Source organism: Alligator sinensis, unplaced genomic scaffold (genome assembly GCF_000455745.1).
Source record: "Alligator sinensis unplaced genomic scaffold, ASM45574v1 scaffold999_1, whole genome shotgun sequence".
Taxonomy (NCBI): Eukaryota; Metazoa; Chordata; order Crocodylia; family Alligatoridae; genus Alligator; species Alligator sinensis.
Genome location: NW_005842571.1, coordinates 362,729 through 385,979, shown reverse-complemented (window position 1 = coordinate 385,979; position 23,251 = coordinate 362,729). Strand labels below are relative to the sequence as shown.

At 44.6% G+C, this 23,251-nt stretch overlaps 1 protein-coding gene across 4 annotated transcripts in view; it reads right to left on the bottom strand.

Annotated features, from left to right (window-relative positions):
- Positions 1-4,803, bottom strand: part of LOC102379954 (epidermal retinol dehydrogenase 2-like) — an 18,101-nt gene extending 13,298 nt beyond the window's left edge. Inside the window, exons 1-2 of one of the 4 annotated variants that reach the window (XM_025214184.1) lie at positions 4,453-4,803; positions 220-566 (exon numbers count right to left, since the gene is read on the bottom strand). In XM_025214184.1, the coding sequence (XP_025069969.1) occupies positions 220-540 (321 nt within the window). In that variant the 5' untranslated portion in view covers positions 541-566; positions 4,453-4,803. The other 3 variants (XM_006032415.3, XM_006032413.3, XM_025214185.1) reach the window with 3 other exon arrangements.
- Positions 4,804-23,251: the final 18,448 nt, after the last annotated feature.

Genomic DNA, 23,251 nt, shown 5'->3' with positions numbered 1-23,251 from the left:
CAGGAAAAGGAATGCAAATAGTTTGCAGGGGAGGGTGAGGGGGAAACACAAAGTAGTGTAATGATCAAATCAACACTAGACACTGCCAGTGTTGAAGACAGGCAGTGTATGTTCCATGAACTCTGGACCTACTAAGTTTGGAGACTTCAAGGCAGGATGTCAATACATGATAATCAGATGTGTAACACAAAATACCTTAACAGGCATGAACTATTTTACCTGATCTGCAACTTTGTAGACCTCTTCCCTTTTGCTGCAGTCACAGGTATAGGTGTGTACTCTCACTGCTCCAGCTTCCTTGGCTAGTCTACCAGTCTCCTTGTTACCTTCTGGATCGATGTCCCAAAGAACAAGGACAGCTCCAAGACGGGCAAACTTTAAGGCCATCAGTCTTCCGATTCCACTCCCCGATCCTGTGATCAGCACTATTTCACCAGTAACATTCTTCTTTCGCCTGGGAATAACACACCGAACAAGAGACTCCAGCAGGTAGTATGTGGAGAGCACCAGGACTTTGAGCGTTTCCAGGAAAAGGTTCATTTTCCAGACGATTTTTCAAACAGATACTAATGGAGGGTACATAAGGGTTAGAACAAATCAGAAACTTTTTCCCCCAGTTCTAAAATATCAAAGTCTACTAATTTGATGTGAAACTGACAAGTTGATCACAACTTTATTAGTACTGCTAACTACTCGCTCACTTCCCTCCAAATGAATATGTGGGGCAGTATAAGCCAGCAAAAAAAGTAACATGAACAAACATTCAGGCACTCACAAATGCCCTATTTGCCCAGTTCCCACTGGCTTGCTTTTTTACAGATCAGCATACCATTTAGTTTATGCAAGATACTTGAATAGACATTTGATTATATATTCTGTAATTATATTTGTGCTAATATCTGGGAGGGGGGTATCTTATTAAAAAAAAAGTATGTCTGGGATGTAGAGTAATTTCATAACTGAGTTTGTAATGGATTCAATCTACATTTTGTATCCCAGTATATCTTCTCCTCACTCTCTCCCTCCCCTCACCAAATTACATTGATACAAAAAATTCATTGAAGATGAGACTTACATTGGATATGTTTTTCCTTTCTATCAAGGAACTGGGAATAGGTTAAGCCATGACTTTGCTCTACTAGAACACTGTTGTCAAAATACAAGCCATTTCCATAACGCCAACAAAACACTTCAGAAAAAGTATCTATCATCTCTGCTAGCTTTTTGAAGGTAATGACAGTGGTGATAAGTATGTATCTTTATAATCTCTCCCCAAACAAAACCATCTTACAAAGTAGCTTTCTGTCTTTGACTAAGCAAGCACATGCTATACAATATACTAGCTACTGACCTGGACTCTAATCTTACATTCAACTATGCTTGTAATTTCATGCTCACTGAAGAGACCACTGTATGTTAAATTAACACACCCCTTCAGTCTTCCCTGGATTACAGCCTTACTTCTACCTCCATAACTATATAAATTCTAACTTTATGCAACTGGAGGTTGAAATCTTTTCTGTAACTTCAATTTAAGAGCCTTATTACACATTACATTTTGAGCTGCTCAAATGTTGATCAGTGTTAGTGCTAGCTCAAGTTTGGAGCAATCACACCTTAAGCATACGCACAGCTATGACTTGCCACTAGATGGCTGGTGAGCAGGGGCCTGATTAGGAGCTACAGCTGTGAGTTGCTGTTACAGGGCTGGTGAGCCAGGACTATTCCTTGCTCTAAGTGGGTGTGTATAAGAGATGTGCTGTGGTGGGGGGACAGGAGCAGGAACATGAAGCTATGAGACGGAATTAATGGGATGGGGTGGGTGATGAAATGGGCGGTAGAAAGGAAACTGGGATTGGGGTAGGGGAAGGATGGGTGGTGAAATGAAAGAAGTCAGAGAAATGAAAAGAATTAAAAAATAGATACAGTAAATTGAAGAAGACCTAATGCTTAATATATTGGGATTTGGAATTGGCGTTGGGGGTGGGGGGAAGGAGGTGCTGGCTGTGCTTCCCAGGGTAGCTGGGAGGTGGAAGTGGTGAGGGAAGGAGCTTTTGGGAGAGTTACTGCCCCTGGCCCAGGAAGGAAGCCCCAGCTCATGGGGACCTGATCCAGCTCCCTAAATTAGTTTTCCTTTCCCTACCTTTCCTAGTCCACACTCATGGACCCATCTGTGCCCTACAACCAGGTTAGGGGGCATATGCTCTGCAAGCTGTTTGCATGGGGCTGCAGCCTTGGAGGTAGCAAGCTCACGCTCCAGGGGGCAGGAGGAGGAGTTGACTTGGCTGCTAGAACTACTCCCTGGACAGTAGAGTTGGGTGAGGGGAGGGGCAGGGAGGGGAGGTGGGAAGTTTATCCACCCAGGAAAGGAGGGGGGGGAGGGAACACTGCATCCTGGGATGCTGGAGGACTACAACTTGGGTGGCTCATCTGTGGGGAGTGGCCATACATTAATGAAACACAAACTGGGTAACACAGATCAGAGAGAAACCTGCCCAGGCATGGCATACCTTAAACCTAGTTTCAGGTGTTGATGTGTGGACAATCCAGGGGTTAAGAGCTCTAGATGCTGCTTAAAATCATGGGGGACTGGTGCCTCCTGAGTCTGGGGCAGGGCACCAGCGGGGGGTCCCCCAGCAGCCAGCCGGCAGCAGCAGAGACAATTTCGGGGGGGGGCACTAGTGCTCTCTGGGCCCCCCTACCAGCTAGAGTGCTCCCAGTCAGGGCAAGCACCAGTGCTCTCAGGGGGGCGTGTGCTCCCCTGTGCCCTCTCTACGCATCCCCTATGCTTAAAATTAAAGTGCAACAAAGCCCGAAGAATCAATATTTCCCCATCAGCTGAGGGCCAGGTTGCTGCAGATCAAAACTTCAACCTTTGAATCTGAGACCGAGTTTTTGACCTGGTTACCTCCTGTTGTGTACATTGCTACGTACAGACAATAGTGCTAGACATGGAGAGTGTAGCAAAACTACTTGGATCTTTGTTATGCTGGTCAAAACTTAGTGAAAATAGCATGTTAGTGCTCCCAAATTATTGCTGGGCATGTCATATTTTAGTAGAGGCAGAAGCAGTTACAATTGCAGAAAGGCAGCTACTCAAATGTGAAGTGGTCATTTCAGAAAGCCTTTGGACAAAGCTATTCTGGGGCCTTGCAGAAAAATCTCTTTGACAAAGAACATGGCAGAAATAGTTAAAGGAAAGGTTTATACTTCTGAATGAGCATTATAGAAGGAAGAAAGACTCTTCCTTTTCCTTAAAGAAAAAAAAAAAGAGACTGATTTGTGCATGGAATTACTGGAAGATTTGAAATCAATGAGGGAATTTGTTGTCTGATCACCAAAAAAAAGTCCCACTGATTAAGTCTCACTTGTTCTTTTGCCATTTCACTGGCCTTGATATTTAATAGTAAGACTCTCCCAGATATTTTTGGAACAATCCTAGATTGCAGAGTTGTACACTTGTTTCCCTAAACCTGGGCTTTCATCCAGCTATTGGCAAGTCAGGCAGCATCCTGATCTGGGTCACCAGGCACAAACCCGGGACACAGCCAAGGGTCCCAGCTGCATTAACGGAGATTAAAACAAGCAACATGCCATCAGTTTCAGTGGCTAGTTATCTAGGCAAGAGAAGGGGGATCCCATACAGAACTTTGCACAGGGTCGCAGAGGAACCTGTTGAAAGGCCACAGCACAACACTACAGGATGCCGCAAAACAATGCAGCTGTAATGGGTGCCCCAAATGGAAACAGACACAACTGGGACCAAGCAGCACTGCTGTGAAGGGGTAACTAAAACCTTTCCCCACGGCCAACACAGCAGCCGGGCCCAGCAGTGCCGGGGGCAGAGGTGGAGAAGCCTGCAGCCCGTGCAGGACCTGGCTTCCTACTCCGCTCCCGGCAAGCTGCTCAAGTGAGGCCGAGCTGCATTTTGCTCCAGACCCGAGCTTGCGTTTTGGAGGGCTGGCAGCCACAGGGGTGCAGCGGGTCTCAGTTTGCGGAAAGAAAGGGAGAAGAGCAGCTGGTGAGGCTCCGCTGTGCGGCCGCGAGGAGGAGCCCCCGGGGCGCCCTGTTGCCACCCCGCAGCCCAGCCCAGCGCCACGGCTGCCCCCGGAGGCTGCGGGAAGGGCTCGGGCGGCAGCCCCCGGCCCGGCCCCGGCCCCGGCCCTCCCCCGCGCTCACCCGCGCCCGGGCAGCTCTGCGAGCGCTTCCTGCCGCGCCCCAGGCCGGAAACAGGCGTGCAGCAGAGCCCGGCCTCCGCGGGCGCAGCTGACGTCATCCCGCCCCGCTGCCTTGAGGGAGACAGCTCAGGGAGTGTTTGGGGAGCGGTGCAGGGTCTTTTCAGTGGTGGTCTTACACGTGCAGCTCAGGGGGTCCAGGCCGCGGAATAAGCTCCCTCTAGACGTGGTGCAATCGCGGACCCTGGAAATCTTCAAGAGGAGACTGGAGAGTCACCTTGCTGGGGTCCCCTGACCACCACTTATCTTTCTTGCGTGGTGCAGGAGGCTGGATGTGATGATCTTCTGCGGTGCCTTCCCGTCTTTGAATCTATGCAGCCCCTCCGCAGTATGGAGCTTGCCGTTTAGGGCTGCAGCCTCTGAAACTCAGCAGGTAGCTCGGGTCAGCAGCGTTTTTGCTAAAAACACTCACAGCCTCGGCTTGTAAGATGCTGGCGTGCCAGGGATGGATGGTGGGGGAGCTGCGAGGGGCCTGGTCTTTGTTTTGGCAGCGCAGCGCTGGCCCCTTCCCTGCTGTCCACCGAGCCAAATGCCTGTGCGCCGCACTTTGGCATGCATGCTAGGGTTGCCTGCCCCCAAGTTAGATCAATAGTTAAGGCCTTTGTTTAATAATTAGCTGCAACGAGGACAGAGTAAGCCTGAACGGAAAGTCGATGTGGAAGTTCAAAGTTTCTAGTCTTAAGGGAACCCAGAAATAGAAACCTGCTTAAATAAGGAAACAAACTTTTACGTTGGACCCCCCCCCAATTTAAAACAGAATGTATAAAAACACTTACAAAACCCCCCCACAAACGCTTAAAAATAAAGCAAAATACCTGCAAACAAACACCAACTAAAACCCTGTAACACAAAACAAATTCAAACCATGCAGGTAGGAATCCAGCCAGAAAAGGGGGGAGGGGTGCTACCTAAAAATGGCATTGGAAGGCTAACTGTCCTTACTTAGGGGCAGATTCAGGATTCTGAAAAGAGGTGCAGTTGCTATTGTGTATCATCACATATAAACAACACATTTTTGTCCAGTTAAAAATAAACTAGAAGTTTACTAGTATGCTAGGGACCTAAGGCTATGTTATTTAATATTGAAGCGAACACAAACATAACTTTATTGGAATGTACATTATTTTGCTGTAATATTATTTATAAAACCATAGAGAATTAGGCAAAAATAAAGCAAAAGCAGTTGTCTCAGTCCTATAGTAATTAGAATTAAATGTACATCTTTTCAGATCCATAAAGGAAAACCTAGACTTGAGCATCTTGAAAGCTTACCTAGTACTTCACTGAAAGTTATTTCCACACCCAAGTTAGTGTTTTTAGGTTGAGTTAAAAAATAGCCAGCAGGGCTGTGAAATATGAGCTACAACACCAGGAGCAGATAACAGCAGAACTGCAGAAGAAAGGATAGCTTGATTAATGGATGATCAAGATCTTTAAAAAAGAAGAAGAAATGGTCAACACCTGTGGAGTGAAGAGGTTAGAAGGAATCAGGCAGATTACGATGAGGCCTTAAATCAAGTGAGTCCATCACTGCTGCCTCACTAGAAATGCTGCTGCCATCGCCAGACTGTTAGTTTTAAGCTTTGGGTGAACCAGGAATCAAAGGGGGCACAGGGTGGGGGGAGGTTGTTGTCCCCAAAGGACAGTGTGAGTTTTGTCCTATCTCCATACAAAGACATATATGCATCCACATAAAGCATTTCATCCCATTTCCCCTGGCGCCAACAAAACAATTGCAATTGCAAAACAGTGTTATAATCTAAAGACCCATTCTCCGGCCAGATCACACCATCCTCGAGTTTGTACTGTGGCCACCATTTATTGCAATAGCGAATCATTCTCTTTTTCGTCATTGGGTCGCCTCCAAACTTTGACCAATTTTTCAAAATGCATCCCAGGGGACTGCAGGTCGGAATCCTGGACTGGTTATTCCCCATTTATTAAACAATGGACGGCAACCGCCTCTCGGCCTCAGAACCAAACTGATTAAAGGGAGTTCACGGGACTGCCACCCGATCTTACTCTCCTAGGGCGTCTACGCGGTCGGAACTTTTAAAGCTGCCTCTCTTACCCAAACTATCCGTAAATCAAAAGAGACACTCACCAGTCCGTTGAGACCTCCCTCGTCCCGTCGGATTAAGTTGTTCCTCTGAGCATTGCGCCGTTGTGCCCCTCCACGGCTCCGTCAAACAACCAGGGGACGGTCCGACCTCCGATGAAAAGGGCCGGTGGCGCCTGGCCCTCGCGCCGTCCACAGCCATTGCCAGAGCCGAGGAGGTGGACCGGGCAAGGCGGTCAATGGGGTCCCATCTGGGTCGCCAAATTGTTGTCCCCAAAGGACAGTGTGAGTTCGTGCCCGGTGCGCTTTTGCCAATAAACACACAGGGATGGAGGATCCAACTTAATCTTTATTGTTTCAAGTCTGTGCAGAGAGGGGTGCTTGGCGATCGTTCGCAAAGCAAGCACCACCCCCTTTGGCTTGCTTCAGCCTTATATAGCTTTCTCCCACTTAACACGCTGTACCGTTACTGTTGGCTGCCTTTTCTTAGCCCATGCGCATATTACCTTAGCCACAGAACATGTCCGTACTTGTCTGGGCTTGCCTACGTGGCATTCCTTTCCCAGCGGGCAAGCATTTCTTAACATACATATACCACACCCCTCCCAGCACCAGCAAGCTGCCTTAAGTATTCAGTTAGATATAATTTTCAAAAGCTAGATATACCATAAAAAAGATTACATTAAGGTGGTGGAAACCGCACCATTGCACCTTCTCCCTGGATCCACCCTTGCCTTAGTATCTGTGAAGCACTGTACAGCTGTCAGGTGAAAGGTCTTCTATGAGTAAGGTGATACTGTTATCTTGGATGACATATTTAAAACCAGATAAACAGGAAGTGTTACTTAAGTTTCCACAGAAACCAGAGTCATTTTAGGCCCATCACAAGTTAGTTGAGCTCCTGCTGGAAGCATTAGGGGTGCTGTAGACTGAAGCAAATCTTAAATCTAAGAGGCTCCTGACATTTTGCACCTTTTTCTGCTGCTTTTAGTTGTTAAAGCTCTTTATGCCCTTACATACATTATATTTGGGACTGCTACATATCTTTGTCTATGGCTGGGGAAAGCTCTCACTCCCCTCCATTGGCAGGGGCCATAAAAACCTTACAAAGATCAAGGTGCCCCTTGGCTTCCGAGAGGTAGGCCTCAGAAGTAAGATCTGTGGGAAAGATAGAGGACTTGGCTTCTCTGATGCAGGGTATGGCTAGAGAGAGATTAAACGTTAGCAAAATCATGGTTGATAAGACTCAGGAATTTTTAATGAATGTTCAGGCTTTGCTGGAGACAGAGGGCCCACAGGTCTTACTGGAGGAAACCTGGTCTCGGAGAAAAACCTTGTGCCTTCATAGTCAAGTCCCTGTGATTTATTATCAAAGAGAGAGCGCTCAAAGCTGCCAGAGAACTAGGAAAGCCGACACGTGGTGAGCCTGGCATTTGTAGAATGCTGTTTCCTGATCTTCTCAATGGAGGTGGTTGAAAAAGCAGTCTCTGTTAATAACAGCAAAACTTCTGGCCAGATGCAAGCAGACAAGATACTTCATGAGGTAGCCTGCTCCCCTGAATCCAATTCACCAAGGGAAGACCTACACTTTCTCTGGCCCTACAGAAGCAGACATCTTTACTACATTGATACAATCAGGGAAGAGTGAAATTATAGAATAATCCAAGTTGGAGATGGGGGAGGTTTAAATTGTTAAAAACTCATTAGTGAGTGTCATTCATATGATTTTTGTTAATATCTATCCTTATTGTCATAGAGTGGTAGGGAGCTTTGGGTTACATCTTATACTTTCCTGGTAGACATACTAACAATAGATTTAATAACAACAATAGTAATGTTGTTATTATTTAAGAAAGGGCTTAAATTGCTATGCATCAAGAAACTCATCCATCAGTAGAGGAAGATCTAATTTTTGAGATGGGTTGGTGGGGTTACCGATATGTAGCATATGTATAAGTCATGTAGAATTTCTAGTTTTAGTGTACAGAAATTGTGTCCCCGTTTAACTGACAAAATGGATGATTCAGTGGGTAGATTTGCTCTTGCAAATGTTAAAATGACGTATTCCATTTTTATTTTGGGATGTGTCTATGGTCCCAAGGCAGGCTACCCAATATTTTATCATTCTTGTTTGGTAAAGCTCTCTGAATTTGGGAAACACCCTTATATTTGGGCATGGGGGGAAGGGGAGAAGGCTGGAATGAATGCTTGAATCCTGTCATTGATCAGTCTTGTGCCCCTCTATCCATGAACACTATTTCTAGAGAAGTTATTAGAAATTGTGACCAGATCTGGGTTTTGTAGATATTTGGCAAACAGTAACTCTAACAATGAGGGATCCCCCCCCCCATGCCTTGTTCAGCATATTCTAGAAGTTGACTACTTAAATTTTTCTCAAAGCATAATGGGTTATGCTCAATGCTTCTATTAGTTCTATAGCCATTTCAGATCACACAGAGGTGGAGCTTCAGCTCTTCCTCACAGCTAGACTAGCTGTAAATAATAATTGGTTACTCAATACCACCCTGTTGAAGAATTATAGAATTTGAAGCGTTCATTCTAGAGGAATTCAAACATTTTATGGAGCTTGATCAACCTACTGCTCTTGTTATGGGAAACTACTCATGTCTTCTTATGAAGGTATATAATATTATGCTTCTGCAAAAAAGAAGACATGCAAATAGATATTTTAATAAGGAAAAAATTAGTTTTTAGAATGAAGACTTGGTCATGAATCCTTTGCCTAATAAACTACACATTCTTACTAACAGGAGATCTGAACTGAATACATTACTGTCCCAGAAGGCAGAGTATGCATTATATAGGTATGTTAGTCCGCAGTTAGGCAGACAGCAGAGTACATACGCATCTAGGGGTGAACCGGGTGGGGACAGAGGCTTCAATTATACAGTTGTACCCTGTTTCCACTCCTGCCTGTTTCCATTCCTGCGCTACCTAAATTTTAACACCAACTGCTGGACACCGGTAGCAGCATTTCTAGTTAGCAGTGCTAAGGGAGTCAACTGCTTTCATGGCTCATTCAAATCTACCTGATCCCTTTTAAATTCTTCATTCCACGGGTGTTAGTGACCTCTCCTTTTTAATGGGCTTTGTTACACTAAATTTTAACTGTGGGTGAGAGGAGATCTATTGACCAATGAGATCAGCCCAGTCAATGAAAAAAGCTTTATTAGAACACACAATAGCAAAATCTTATTTAGATCAATAAAGGCCATGCTTACATAGCCTCAGATTCAGGGAGAAAACAGGTCTGGTGGCCAGGCTTCCGCGTTTCCCTGGGGACTTGAGTTGGTCTGCTGAGCTTTGGAGAAATCCAAAATATAGAAGTCCAAATTTGCCTCATATTTGAAGGTGGCTGATCCTAATATTCTATTGAATGATCTCCAGTTGGTGTTATTTAGAATTTTTTTATCTCGCTGGAACTTTTAGAACTGGATTTAACTAGATTTCTTATAGATGTGGAAGTTGTCAATTAGTTGAGATTTACATCCTTGGGAAACAGGGAGGATTCCTTATCTCCTTTTCCTTCCCATTGTGGAATGCTGTTAAGACCAGTCCGTTATCTCTCCACCTTAGTTATGGTCTGCTTTGTTTTTACAACTTATCTAAGCATTCTAACACAAATACATCTGCTACAGCAAAATAACATTTAGTACCTTTACATCTAATTATTTTAAAATGAAGCTACTATAGAGTATTTGGATTATTTGATATATGGTTCTTCCTTACAGTGTATTTTTTTGGCCTTATGCTCCGATTGTGCCCAATTAAACTCATAAGAATGGCTTCCTTTTCGCTTTGCTGAGCTAGCTAGCTGTTGCATCTGTGAATTTTCGTGCTGGAGTCACTCAGGCAGCAGCTTCTGGGGCCTCTGTCCCTTGGACACATTTTTACAACTTAGGCCTAAGCCTCTTGAAAATGGACCAGCCTGGCAACAGCATGTAGCATTACCTTACCGCTTGATGTTCTACCAATCAACCTATCCTTTGTTCTGCAATTCTGCTGTCTGTTAGTTACATATAGCTCCTATTTCACAGCCTTTCAGACTGTTTAACTCATTCCAATAATGTTATATTTGTTTTTGCATCAATCTTAAACCGAATAATGCAGTATTAGGCCCCTAGCATATTAATAAAGCTTCTAGTCCCCACCCCCACTTCCCCAGTAAAAGAGTGTGTTGTTTTGTTTGATGATGCACCTCACCATGTGCACCCCCCCTTTTCAAAATCCTAGATCTGCCCACATATGCACCTTACAGGCTAATTGAATAAGATTTTGTATAAGATAGCATCTTGTGCTTGCGCTCTCTGAATCTGATGAAGTGAACTCGAATTCATGAAAGCTTATGCTCTATACACGCACCTTTCATAGATTTCATAGACATCAGGGCTGGAAGGGACCTCGGAAGATCATCGAGTCCAGCCCCCCGCCCAAAGGGCAGGAAGTCAGCTGGGGTCATAGGATCCCAGCAAGATAAGCATCCAGTTTCATCTTGAAGGTGTTCAATGAAGGCGCTTGAACCACGTCCGGTGGCAGGCTGTTCCAGACCTTGGGGGCTCGGACAGTAAAGAAATTCTTCCTTATGTCCAGCCTGAAACGATCTTGAAGTAGTTTGTGACCATTCGACCTCGTCATCCCTTGGGGCGCTCTGGTGAACAAACGTTCCCCCAGATGCTGGTGGTCACCCCTGATAAACTTGTAGGTGGCCATCAGATCACCCCTGAGCCTGCGCTTTTTCAGGCTAAAGAGCCCCAGGGCTCTCAGCCTGTCATCGTAGGGTCTGCTTCCCTGACCTCTGATCATGCACGTGGCTCTTCTCTGGACTCTCTCAAGCTTCTCCACATCCTTTTTGAATTGTGGAGCCCAAAACTGGACACAGTACTCCAGCTGCGGCCTCACTAAGGCCGAGTACAGGGGGAGAATGACGTCCCGGGATTTGCTTGAGAAGCATCTATGGAGGCAAGCCAGCGTTTTGGTCGCTTTACTAGCCGCCGCATCGCATTGCAGGCTCATGTTCATCTTGTGCTCAACGATGACCCCCAAGTCTCTTTCTTCCATAGTGCTAGCCAACATAGCACTGCTGAGCCTATAAGGATGCGGTGGGTTTTTTTCCCCCCAAGGTGGAGAACCTTGCATTTATCGGCGTTGAACACCATCAGATTCTCGCTGAACAGTATGGGTCCAAGGACAGAGCCTTGGGGGACCCCACTGGTCACAGGACACCACGATGAGTGACTTCCATCAATTACTACCCTCTGGGTCCAACCCCGGAGCCAATTTTCCAGCCAGTGAATCATGGAGGACCCAAGGCGACAATTGGCCAGTTTCTCCAAGAGGCGATCATGGGAAACCAGATCGAAGGCTTTTTTGAAGTCAAGATATATGACATCAATCTCTTCTCCCTTGTCCAGGTGATAGGTCACCTGGTCATAGAAGGAAATGAGATTGGTCAAGCAAGACCTACCGGCAACAAACCCGTGCTGGCTATCCCTTAAGATGTTGACGTCGGCCAGTCCATTAAGGATGGCCTCTTTAATAAACTTTTCTAAGATCTTCCCCGGGATAGAAGTCACCTTATTTTGTTAAAGGTGCATACACATTATACCACAAGTATAGGGAAAGCAGGAGAACATGCAAGAAGATTACTAGCATATAGATTAAAAAGCCAATCCAACCCTAATAAAGTATCAGCTTCAAGAGACTCTGGGGCATACGTATGAGACAGAAATCAACCAAAACTTCAATTATAGAATCATAGAAAATTAGGGTTGGAAGGGACCTCAAGAGGTCATCTAGTCCAACCCTCTGCTCAAAGCAGGGCCATCCCTAACTAGATCATTCCAGCCAGGGCTCTGTTGAGCTGGGTCTTAAAAGCCTCCAAGGATGGAGAGTCCACCATTCTCTATGTAACCTGTTTCAGTACTTCACCACCTTCCTAGTGAGAAAGTTTTTCCTAATATCCAACCTAAGCCTCACTGGCTGCAACTTGAGACCATTGCTCTTTGTTGTGTTATCTGCCACCACTGGCTGGGTCTACACATGTGGCAAACTGCACAGTTGTTACTGCATGTTCCTCCCCCGCCCCCCATGCTATGGCTGAACTTTTGGCTTGAACCAAGCTTTTGGTTGTTCTTTAAGACAAGATTGGTGTTGGACTCTCCTGGATGTCACTCTTGCCAGCACCACAGTCCCTGAGACTTCAACACTGACAACACAATGACAAATGCAAAAGGAAAGTATACAGGCCATGGAAGAATGGGCATGTCACCAAGGACTTGTACAAGGAAATAGCAAGAACCTGCAGGGACAAAAAAAGAAGAAAAAAAAAATCAAGAAGCCAAACATAGGCTCAGTACAAGTCTGCAGTGTGACGTAGCCACACAAGAGACCAATGCGGTTTTGGGCTGCATCAACAGAAGAATTAGGATCAAGACATGGGAGGTGATAGTGCCTCTCTACTCAGCATTGGTTAGGCCTCATTTGGAGTACTGCATGCAGTTCTGGGCTCCACTTTTAAAAAAAGGACATGGAAAGTTTAGAGAGGTTCTAGAGGCAGGCAGCAAAGATAACCAAAGCTTGGAAGGCAAGTTATACAAGGAGAGGCTGAAGGAGCTAAGCATGTTCAGCTTGCAGAAAAGGCACTTAAGAGGGGACATGATAGTAGTATTCAGATACTTGAAGAGCTGCCATAAAGAAGAGGAAAAGCACCTCTTCTCTCTTGCTGCACACCAATGGCTTGAAGTTGTAGCAAAGTAAATTTAGACTGGATATCCAGGAAAACTTCTTCACTATGAGAATAGTGAGGCAGTGGAATAGACTGCTTAGGGAAGTTGTGGACTCTTCCATTACTGGAGGTGTTCAAGAAAAAGTTGGACAGCCACCAGTTGGGGCTGATCTAGGCATAGCTATGCCAATGTTCCATGTTCTACCATGGGTATTTCCCATGCTTCTGGGCTTTGCTAGTTGCACCCCCACCCCCAGTTACATGTGTCAGGGTGTTTTTAAGTCTTCTGCAGAGGCATTGGATGTTGGCTATAGCCAAGAATGTGGACTGTGACTGGGGTGTGCCAATACTTCTTCTGGGAGCAAAGCCAGAGATTCCTGCCTAGAGAGTCTTGCCTCTCCACTAAGAGTCAGAAAGATGGCCATATTTGGTGTCAGGAAGGAATTTTACTCCATGGTCAGATTGGTACGGACTATGGGGATTTTTGCCTTCCTCTGTAGTGGAGGGATCCCTCTACCTGGGATCTCTTGAGCTTATACTGACAACATTTCATAGAAGCAGGACATTGGCTACCATGGTTCCCCTGCTTAACCTGTCATAGTTTAAGGTGTTAGGTCTATGTTGTGCCAGGATTGAAGACAGTCCTACATAGGGTTTAGATTATGGTTGTATGGGATAGTTTGGATAGGGGTGATCCTGCCTCAAGCAGAGCATGGGCCTAAATGACTTCTGGAGGTCCCTTCCAACCCTACTTTTCTATGACTATGACACCCAATACTAGGACAACACTAATCACGACAGGAAATAGTATATAATCTGTATAAAACAGGATCTTGTGTACGCTAATAATTCTGTCCCAGCCCAAGAGATCAGTTCCTGCCCCCTTATCATTAATGAAGAATTTTAGCAATGTATCTGGTTATTAAATTAATTGGACTTAATCTGAGTTACTTGGACTAGATCATTATACCATTGAATGTCTTGCCTCACCAAATTTATCTGGTATGTCACCTACCAGTTGTAATCCCCAATTCTATGTTGTTAAAGATCAACCTAATGTTCAACAGGCTTCTGTGGGAAGAGGACGAAAGGGATCAACATTCATTAAAAATATGATGCAGCTACCATTTGGAATGAAGCCTCTGGAAATATTGCAATGCCTTCGTAGCAAGTCAGACTACATACTGGATCACTGATAGCTAATAACTCTCCTGCGTGGATGGAAATTGAACAGACACTTATGTTTTCCCTTTCATTATCTATCTGTCAAACTATCATCTTCTAACTCTTACAATTTTTGCAGTCCAACCAGCTTTGAAAAATTTGGCCAATTTACTGACATTTCATCCTTCATTACATAATAAGGCCTCTATTTGGAGCAATTCCTTTTTGAAGTATGGGTCCCACAAACTGATGCAGAGAAAGTGGATGTATAAGGGTATTGTGCATGCAGAACAGCTTCTACTAGGAAGTTGTAGAAAATTCTTTTCTGAGTTATGTATGAATCTTACCTTCTGAAAAAACTCATTACTTAAGTATTAGAAGAGTCTGTTTGGAACTCAGGCTTTAGGTGTAGCAAAGACCCTATATATATATATTTGCCTTTAAATCAGTTTCTCCCCTCCATTCTGTGCCATCACTCTACAAATATGTAATTTTAAATAGCAGACTGGATACAGGCGATTTATGACTGAAGTGGAATGGAGACCTAGGTATCCACTCCAGATTACAGAGTTCTAGTGGAAAAAAAATCAGCAATTCACAATAGTCAAATATTGAGGATTGATCTTAGACTTTGCTGCAGACAGAAGATTATATTTGTTGTACAAGACAGTCTCCCTGTAAAAGTTAACAAATTAAGTATATGGCCAATACCTATGTATTGGAGATGAGATAATTTGCAAGCAATGCTTGGTTACAGGTCATCATTCCCTATTATCAATTCATTATGGAAAGAAATTGTAACTAGAGTTAACATGGTTTTGAACAGAGCACTGATGCCACTGGCAAATAATTGTGCTCTTGGGTATATCCTTAAGGAATTCAAATTGAATCCTTCCCAGATTGCATTCCTACAGTGGCCTTCAGTGATATGAAGGATTATGTTACTGCACTGACCCCCCCCCCACCCAATCTCCAAAGGTTTTATGGAGAGATTTGTGTTTAGCAGACTTAACCGCTTTAAAGTTTGGTACAGTTTAGAAGAGTTTTTAGACTGCTCTGATAATTAATCATTACTTCTGGGACACTTCTCTCTTCTTTTTCTATCCCTCCCTCTTCCTTTTCCCCCTGTATTATTTATTGATATTTATAGTTGATGTCTGTCACAAACAAACAGTCCAAATTATTTATGTGTATATACATATTTTTGATTTTTGGGTTTTTTTTAAGATCAATTTAAAAAAAATGCAAAACATAAAGGCAAACTCATGGTGAGGTTACATTAAGTCCTATATACAAAACAAGTTCTACCAGCTAGTGATCAAAACAAACTATATTGAACAGGTATGGTAAATACCTCCACAGGAAAGACACTTTGCAGGGAAAAGATGATACTGATACCGACAATTAATTAAAGAGTCTCCCTGACAATCTTATTTTTAGAATATAGATGCATCACAAAAGATTAGAAGAGAGTGATCAATAGTATTTAGACTGAAATGACTACCGAACGATTTAGAAGAGAAGCCAGAGAAGAGGCAACAGCACTTCTAGTGATGGGAGAGTGGTTTCGTGGTCCATCAGACTAGCTGGCTTAGTGGGTAAGGCCAATTGTGGAGATGGAGGGTTGCAAGGGTACACATAGGCAAGTGGTGCCTCCTGTGTCTCAGGGGGGGACACATGCCCTCCCCCCAGTGGCCAATCAGCAACTGGGAGAGGGGAGGGGGTCCCCCCCACCGCACCCAATTTTGCTGATGGGCAGGGGGGTGGGGGTGGGACAGAAATCCAATGGCACTTCTCCTGGTAACCCCATTCCCCAGCCAGCACTCGCAGGGGGGACACATGCACCACCTACATATTGCCACTGAGGGTAAGAGTCAGAAGCCAGTACAAAGCCAGGGTCAGGGGCTGGGAAACAAAAACCTAGTTACCAAGTCCAAAGGGTAAAGTCCAAGAGTAAGCCAAGTCTGGGTCAGGAGTCAGGAACAGGTCTGCCAGGAGAATCCAAAAGCTGAAATCCAGAAACAAGCTGAAGGCAGGGTGAGGAACCAGGGAAGCCAGAGATGTCACTAGGGCAGGAGCGACTCAGAAACTGAAGATGAGCGTGTTGTGCAGATGCTGTAGGAGTTCCTTAAATGCAGCTCCAGAACCAATCAGAGGGAAGGAACTGGGGCCTTAATAAGTGGTATCTGCATTGGTACACTTAACAAGGGCTGCAGGGCAGGAGTCTGCAGCCAGAGCTGAGCCAGGTTGTAGTGCAACAGCTTTACAAGTCTGGCACAAGGCCCAGGTGCTGACTTAGGGTGATCATATGTCCCAGATTGGCTGGGACAGTCCAAGATTTTGGAGGGTAGTCCCAGGCAGCCACTGAAAATTAAAACAAGTATCCTGGGTGTGGGCTCAATCCGGAAATGGAGTCGGGGGCAGCAGCTGTGAAACAGGAAGCCCGACTGACACTAACTGTTACTTCACAGGTGATTATTAACACTTGTGAAGTAAATAACATTGGATCACTAACAGGCCATTGATTCCCTACAGCCATCAGCACTGAACTGGGGGGCAGGGAATGGGAGTGGGAGTGTCAGTGTCATTAACTCCCTAGCTACTCCCCATGCCCATACCTTACCCCTTGCAGGAGTGGACCTTCAAGGTTTGGGCACGTAAGGCTGGCGCCCCCTGGACATTGACCAACACCTACCCTGGCAGCTCATTTGGCTCAGAGTGTAAACTGTATGAGCTATGTCTCACTGCAAAAGCACCTATGTTTTATCTTAATTAAGGCAATGATTTCACCTAGACAAGAATTAATCTATATTCTACTATACTGCAGATTAATCAGAGGTTTTTCTTGACTTTTCCCTGTGATTCTGTGAAGGAAGAAAATTGTTCCAGGGTAAAGCAGATCTCCATTTTGAGGGAACGGCAGCAATGCTGAAGAGCTGACTTTTAAGAGGCAGCTACATTCTGCATTTTTTGCGTAATCTGTAGTTATAACATTCTCATGTGAAAAAGTCAGTTAACTTTTCTGGCATCAGGCCACTTTCCATGAGTATTTCATCAAAGCGAAGCTCCTCTGTCCTTGACCTATATCTCACCAGGCCTCTTCATGTTCCTTAGTACATAATAAACTATTTAAAAAGTTTATAACTTTTAAAATAGCTCTAAAAAGTAGGAACACTTGGCAGTACATGTGCAATAGCATACTTACCCAGCAAACTATAGCAGGTCCACTTAATTAGGTGTGGAATCAGGGAATCATGCTGGAAAATCACTACACCTAAGTTTTAGCAAGTCACAACCTGATGACAATGACCACTAAATGATAGAGTTCAAGATCCTAAGGGGAGAAAGGAAGAAGAGCACCACAATAAAGATACTGGTCTTCAGAAAAGCAGACTTTAGCAAACTTGAGGAGCAAGGCTGAAAGGAAAAGAAGTCCAGGAGAGCCAGCTGTATTCCTCAGGCCCTTTATGGGTGTGGGAACAAGATGCAACAAAAGAAAACCAAGTGCAACTAGGAGACTCCTAGCCTAGACTAGGAGACTAGCCTAACTAGGCAGAAGTATCTTCAAGAAGTAGAAACTCAAAAAGGAATCCTGCAAAAAGTGAAATCTTGATCATAGTACTAAAGAAAAATACAAGAGTATTCTACAGGCATGCATGGAGAAAATCAGGAAGGCCAGTCTGAGATGCAACTAGTAAGGGACATGAAAGTCAGTAAAAAGGGATGCTACAAGTATGTCAGAAGTAAGAGGAAAACCAAAAAAGCCATAGATCCCTTATAGAATACAGAAGGCAATCTAATGCCCTTTTTTACTTCAGTCTTAATAAATAGGGATGGCTACCAGATGGCAATTGCAGTTGGAAGCAAAGATAAAGAAGGAGACAAACAGCCTGGCATAGCAGAAGAACAGGTTACTTAGCTGGATACTTTCAGGTCATCAGGGTAGGATAGGATACACCCTAAGACATAGTTTCTCAATCTGTGGTACGCGTGCCCCTGGGGCTACACGTGACACAGGCAGGGGGTATGCAGGTACCCCAACACTCTCTCACCCTCTTCCTCTTTCTCTTGCCCCTTCCTCCTCTTAAAACTATGGCAAAAAAATTGGTGCAATTTAAAATATTAAATTCCCCAGTAATAATTTGGTGTGCTGTACTTTGCGTGGCACTAGGTTCAGCCCTTCTAGCTTTGGCCAACACCACCTCTAGCCCAAGTAAATACTTGAGTTGTGCAGCCCTGGTATAAAACGTGGCAACCGTACCCACACCAGATCTGACATCTGTCATATCACAGTCTTATATACACAGCCCCTCTTCCAACATATGGCACACATTAGTCTGTAAATATAAAATCCCCTGGAAAATTGAGTGTTGGGATACTTATTAAAATTTTCAGAAGTTAAGGGCTACTTGCTATGTAAAAGGTTGAGAAACACTGCCCTAAGAAACTAAAGGAGTTGGTTGGTTGAGGTCATTTCAGAACCATTAGTTATCCTCTTTGAGAACTCATGGAGGATGGGGGAGGTCCTGGAGGATTGGAAAAGGGCAAATATAATTCCCATCTTAAGGGGAAGAAGGAAGATCCTGGAAATTACAAGCTGGATACCTGGAAAGATCATGGAGGAGGTCTTTGAGGAATCTGTTGTGAAGCACCGAGAAGAAAACAAGGTGATCAAGAACAGGCAGCATGGATTTATCAAGAACAAATCATGCCTGACTAACCTAATTTCCTTCTATAAGGTCACAGCCTCTGGGATGGGGAGGTGTGGGGGAAGAGCAATGGATGTAACATATCTTGACTTTAGCAAGGCTTTTGAAACTGTCTCCCACAGTGTTCTCATCGATAAGCTAAGAAAACAGACTAGATCAGGGGTGGGCAAAATGGCAGATCTGGCCAGCAGCTGGACTCCATTTCCCAGCAGCCCATGCTCACATTGCTGCAGCCAGTTTCCATGGAGACCCCAGGAGAGGAGAGGCTGTGACAGCATGAGGCCTGGCTTTCCATGGAGACTGGCCCAAGTATCACTGGCAGGGTGCACGTCTGGGCAGGTCACTGCTCCAGGGTCTGGATTTTGTGATGGTGACATTATGTTACAGAGCCATGACCACTGCCTGCACACCCCTGCCTGGGGTGTGTGGGCAGTGGATCGCAGCTCGGCCCCAGGTACAGCCCGTGCTGTCACTGCCACAAGATCCTGGCCCCAGCCCTGAAGCAGCTCCCCACCCTGCCAGTGCTGCTTGGGCTTGTTTCCATGGAAACCCTGACCTCATGCTGTCATGGCCCCACCACTCCTGGGGTCTCCATGGAAACTGGCTGTAGCAATGCGGGCAGGGGCTGCTGGGAAATAGAGTCCACCCAGGCCTGATCCAGCCTGGGGGCTGGACTTTGCCCAGCCCTGGACTACATGAAAGTATGGTAAGGTGAACACATAATTGGTTGGATCATTGTGCTCAACAATGGTCATCAATGGCTCAGTGTCTAGTTGGGAGGAGGTATCAAATTGGGTTTTCCAGGGGTCTGTCTTGGGTCTGGTATTGTTCAACATCATTAATGATTTGGAATGGATGATAGGATCAAGTGTGTACACTTAGCAAGTTCGTGGGCAATGCCAAGTTGGGTGGAATTGCAGATACTCCAGAAAGTAGGAAAGGGATCCATAATAACCTGGATTCAGAGTGACTGGAGAAATAGTCTGCAACCAATCCTATGACATACAATAAGGACAACTGGCAAGTCCTGCACTTGGGATGGAATTGTATGCATAAATACAGACTGGGGAATTCTTGGCTAGACTGAAGAACTGCAGAGAAGGATCTGGGGGTTATAGTAGATCATAAGCTGAATATGAACACTGTGCTCTTAGGCCAACAGCATACTAGGTTGTATTAACAGGAGTGTCACTTGCAAATCAAGGAAGTGATTCTTCCACTCTGTTCAGCATTGGTGAGGCTTCACTTGGAGTACTGTGTCCAGTTTTGGGCCCCACTTCAGGAAAGATGTGAATAGATTGGAGCTTTGTGCAAAGTGACAAAAATGATTAGGAGCCAGAGAAGCAAGACTTCTGAGGAAAGGCTGGGGCCCTCTAGGCTGGAGAAGAGAAGACTATGGGGATATTTGATATCAGTCTTCAAATACCTGAAGGGTGATTATAGAAAGGAAGGAGATGGGTTTGTCTTTGTGGGTGTAAGGGGACACTACCTCAAGGCCTCAAGATGCAGCAGAAAATATTTAGGTTAAAGATTAGGAGGAACTTCTTGACTATAAGGATGATCAAGCACTGAAACAGGGTAGATAAAAAAGCTGTGGAAACTCCAACCTTGAAAATTTCCAAGAGCAAGTTGTACAGACACTTAGCTGGATGGTTTAGTCAGGCATGATCCTGCCTTGATCTGGGGGCTGGACTAGATGACCTGGTGAGGTCCCTTCAGCCCTACTTTCCTATAATCCTATTTTCCCTTCAGTGAGAACTGGAAATCCATCAGCTCACATGTTAGTTATCCTTTATCCTCCTTTGTAGAAGGACTGTTCCAGTCTGCCTTAAAGCAGAGCCTGGGTTCTAGCCCAGAACTTCAGCTGCACAAGCCATCCTAGGCTTAAATCATTTTCAAATCTGAATAAAAGGTTTGAATGCATAAAAAACAGGGAAGCTTGAGTTGCAACTGGGATTACCTGTGAAGATATATTCCAAGTGACAGAGTTAAGAGATGTTTAAAGGCACAAATGACAGCTATGCCACTGAATGCCAGGAGAATTAAACATCTCACTCTCATTGGTGCCTTTGAAAATACCTCCCTTTTAATAAACAGCAACAAAAACCCCTCTGTCTGACTGCCAGAAAAACTGGAAATACAGCAGGGAGTCTGGCATGTCAGGAATAGCAGCTGAGGTGGAACCTACAGTGAAAAGTCAGAAGTTAGGCAGCTCTTTTGGGGGTCAGTTAAAATAGCTCAGAAAATAGGGGAAAAAAATTAGTTAGGTTTCAGCTAATTGAATATGTATAAAACCAGTGTGTAGGCAAGGGTGCTCAAACAAAGATATGAAAGAATGAATGAGGGTAGGAGGGAAACATGAATTGGAAACAGCAGGGTAAAATAAAACAATTAATTAAGAGCCATGCATGTTGGACTGAGGTCTCCAGGTGCAGGTCAGTCTGCATAGGAAACAGTGCAGGACCTTCAAACTAAGTGCTAGCACTTATGCCAGGCAGGTACAAAAGGGCAGCCACACTTGTGGAGAAATAAAAGGAACAAACAAGGTGAAAAGAGAAATAACCCATATGAAACAAAAACAAACAAAAAATCAATCAGCATCTGTAACAGATGTAAGCCAAACTTGATCTTAATCCTGTAATTCTTTCTATAACTCAGATGCCTTTTGTGTTTTTCAATTGTTAATAATTCTGGATTAGGGAGATGCTTCACATGCTTTCAGAGTATCTAGCACACTTCTGCACACACTGTAAATAATACTGTCACTGCTTCTGACATCTGATCGGCACACATGTATATGAAAATTCAGAGTAATTATGCACTTGTAGCATCTCAAATGACTACACAAATAAAAGCTTCACTTGGAAGTCTGCTGATGAACCATCCTCTCAAAACTGCTTGGTAACAGTTTTTATTCTAAATGTTTAAAAGGCATTTAAATTCCCATACACCTATTTGCCGGTATCACCCTTGGTTTGAAGTCACAGGGAAAACTTTTTCAGCTCCCCGTTCTCAGACCTCAGATATTTATGATGATACAGGTACTGCTAGGTACCAATCTTCTCTGTGAGGGGGATAAAATTGTACCCTTATGTAATTGTTACAGCTAGTTGAACAGCTGAAGGAAAAATGCTGGTGAAACTGTCTCATTTTCATATTTAAAATTTTGAAGTTGTCTCCCCGCTTGAAATTACATTCTAATTAGACCCTCTTTTTGCCTCTATTCCTCCAGGGGAAATCTTACTTCTTAGGTCTACATGTGCACTTGAACATCCATACAGAAAAGCACTCCTCTCCATGAACAGTTCATTTTTGTTGAGGGTTCTGCTCTCTTGAGCTGGCTAGAATTCCTCACAAAAGCCAAGTCCTTCACTGACATGTAGCTGATTTGAAGTTTCATTGAGAAGGGCTCACAGTGGAACATCTGATTGCGAAAGACCCACATCCCAAAAGAGCCAATATTTTTATTGTTTGGGCACTTACATGGGACACAGGACCCGAATTCAGATCTTCTATGTTTTACCTGATGTGGAGCAGAGGCTTGAATTTCACTTTCCCACAGGTCAGGCAAGTGCCTGTAGAGTCAAATTCCCTCTATGCCAAGGAACACTTGTTTTGTCTATAAATAACATTCTTAAACCATTTTAAATGTTGTTTAAGCTACAAATTTCCAGATGTGTAACAATTTCAAATGGTTTAAACATGCCAGAATATTTCAAAAGTGTACCTAGGTAATCAGGGATTATTTTGAACTGGTTCTCTTTGAACCAGCCCAGTACTACTAAAGGGGATACTAGTAGTTGTTGGTTCTTGAAGTGCTGGTTGCTCTGGGGGGACTGCCAAATGTCTTTGCAGCTCTTAAACAACACTTTCCCCCAAACTGCTTGTTAGTTTCAGGCCATTGGTGGGAACTGATTAAGCTTCAGGACATCCCAGGCTAACATGGGCAGGGGAGGCTTGATGGCTAGAGGGGGAACAACTACTGTTTCTGTATTCCAGTGGGCTGCCCAACACCTCTGCACTTTTAAAACAGCACTTTCCCCCAATCCACTGTTCAATTTAATTCAATTTCTACCAACTGAGGTAGAGGCCCTAGGCAGCTCCCAAGAGCAGGCAGCACCCTGGGAACCCAGAAGCACAGGTACCCCCTCTACCTGCCCAACCACTTTTCCCCTCCAGATCAGTCTGAGATGCCCCAAAGCCTGGTCAATTGCCACAAATGGAATAAAACTGATAAGCAGCTTAGGGAAAATGCTGTTTAAGAAAGTCCTGGAGGCTTTGGCAGCAGGGGTCCAGGCACCCTCCCTTGCCTCCACATACTTGGCCACCTCTAGGGAAA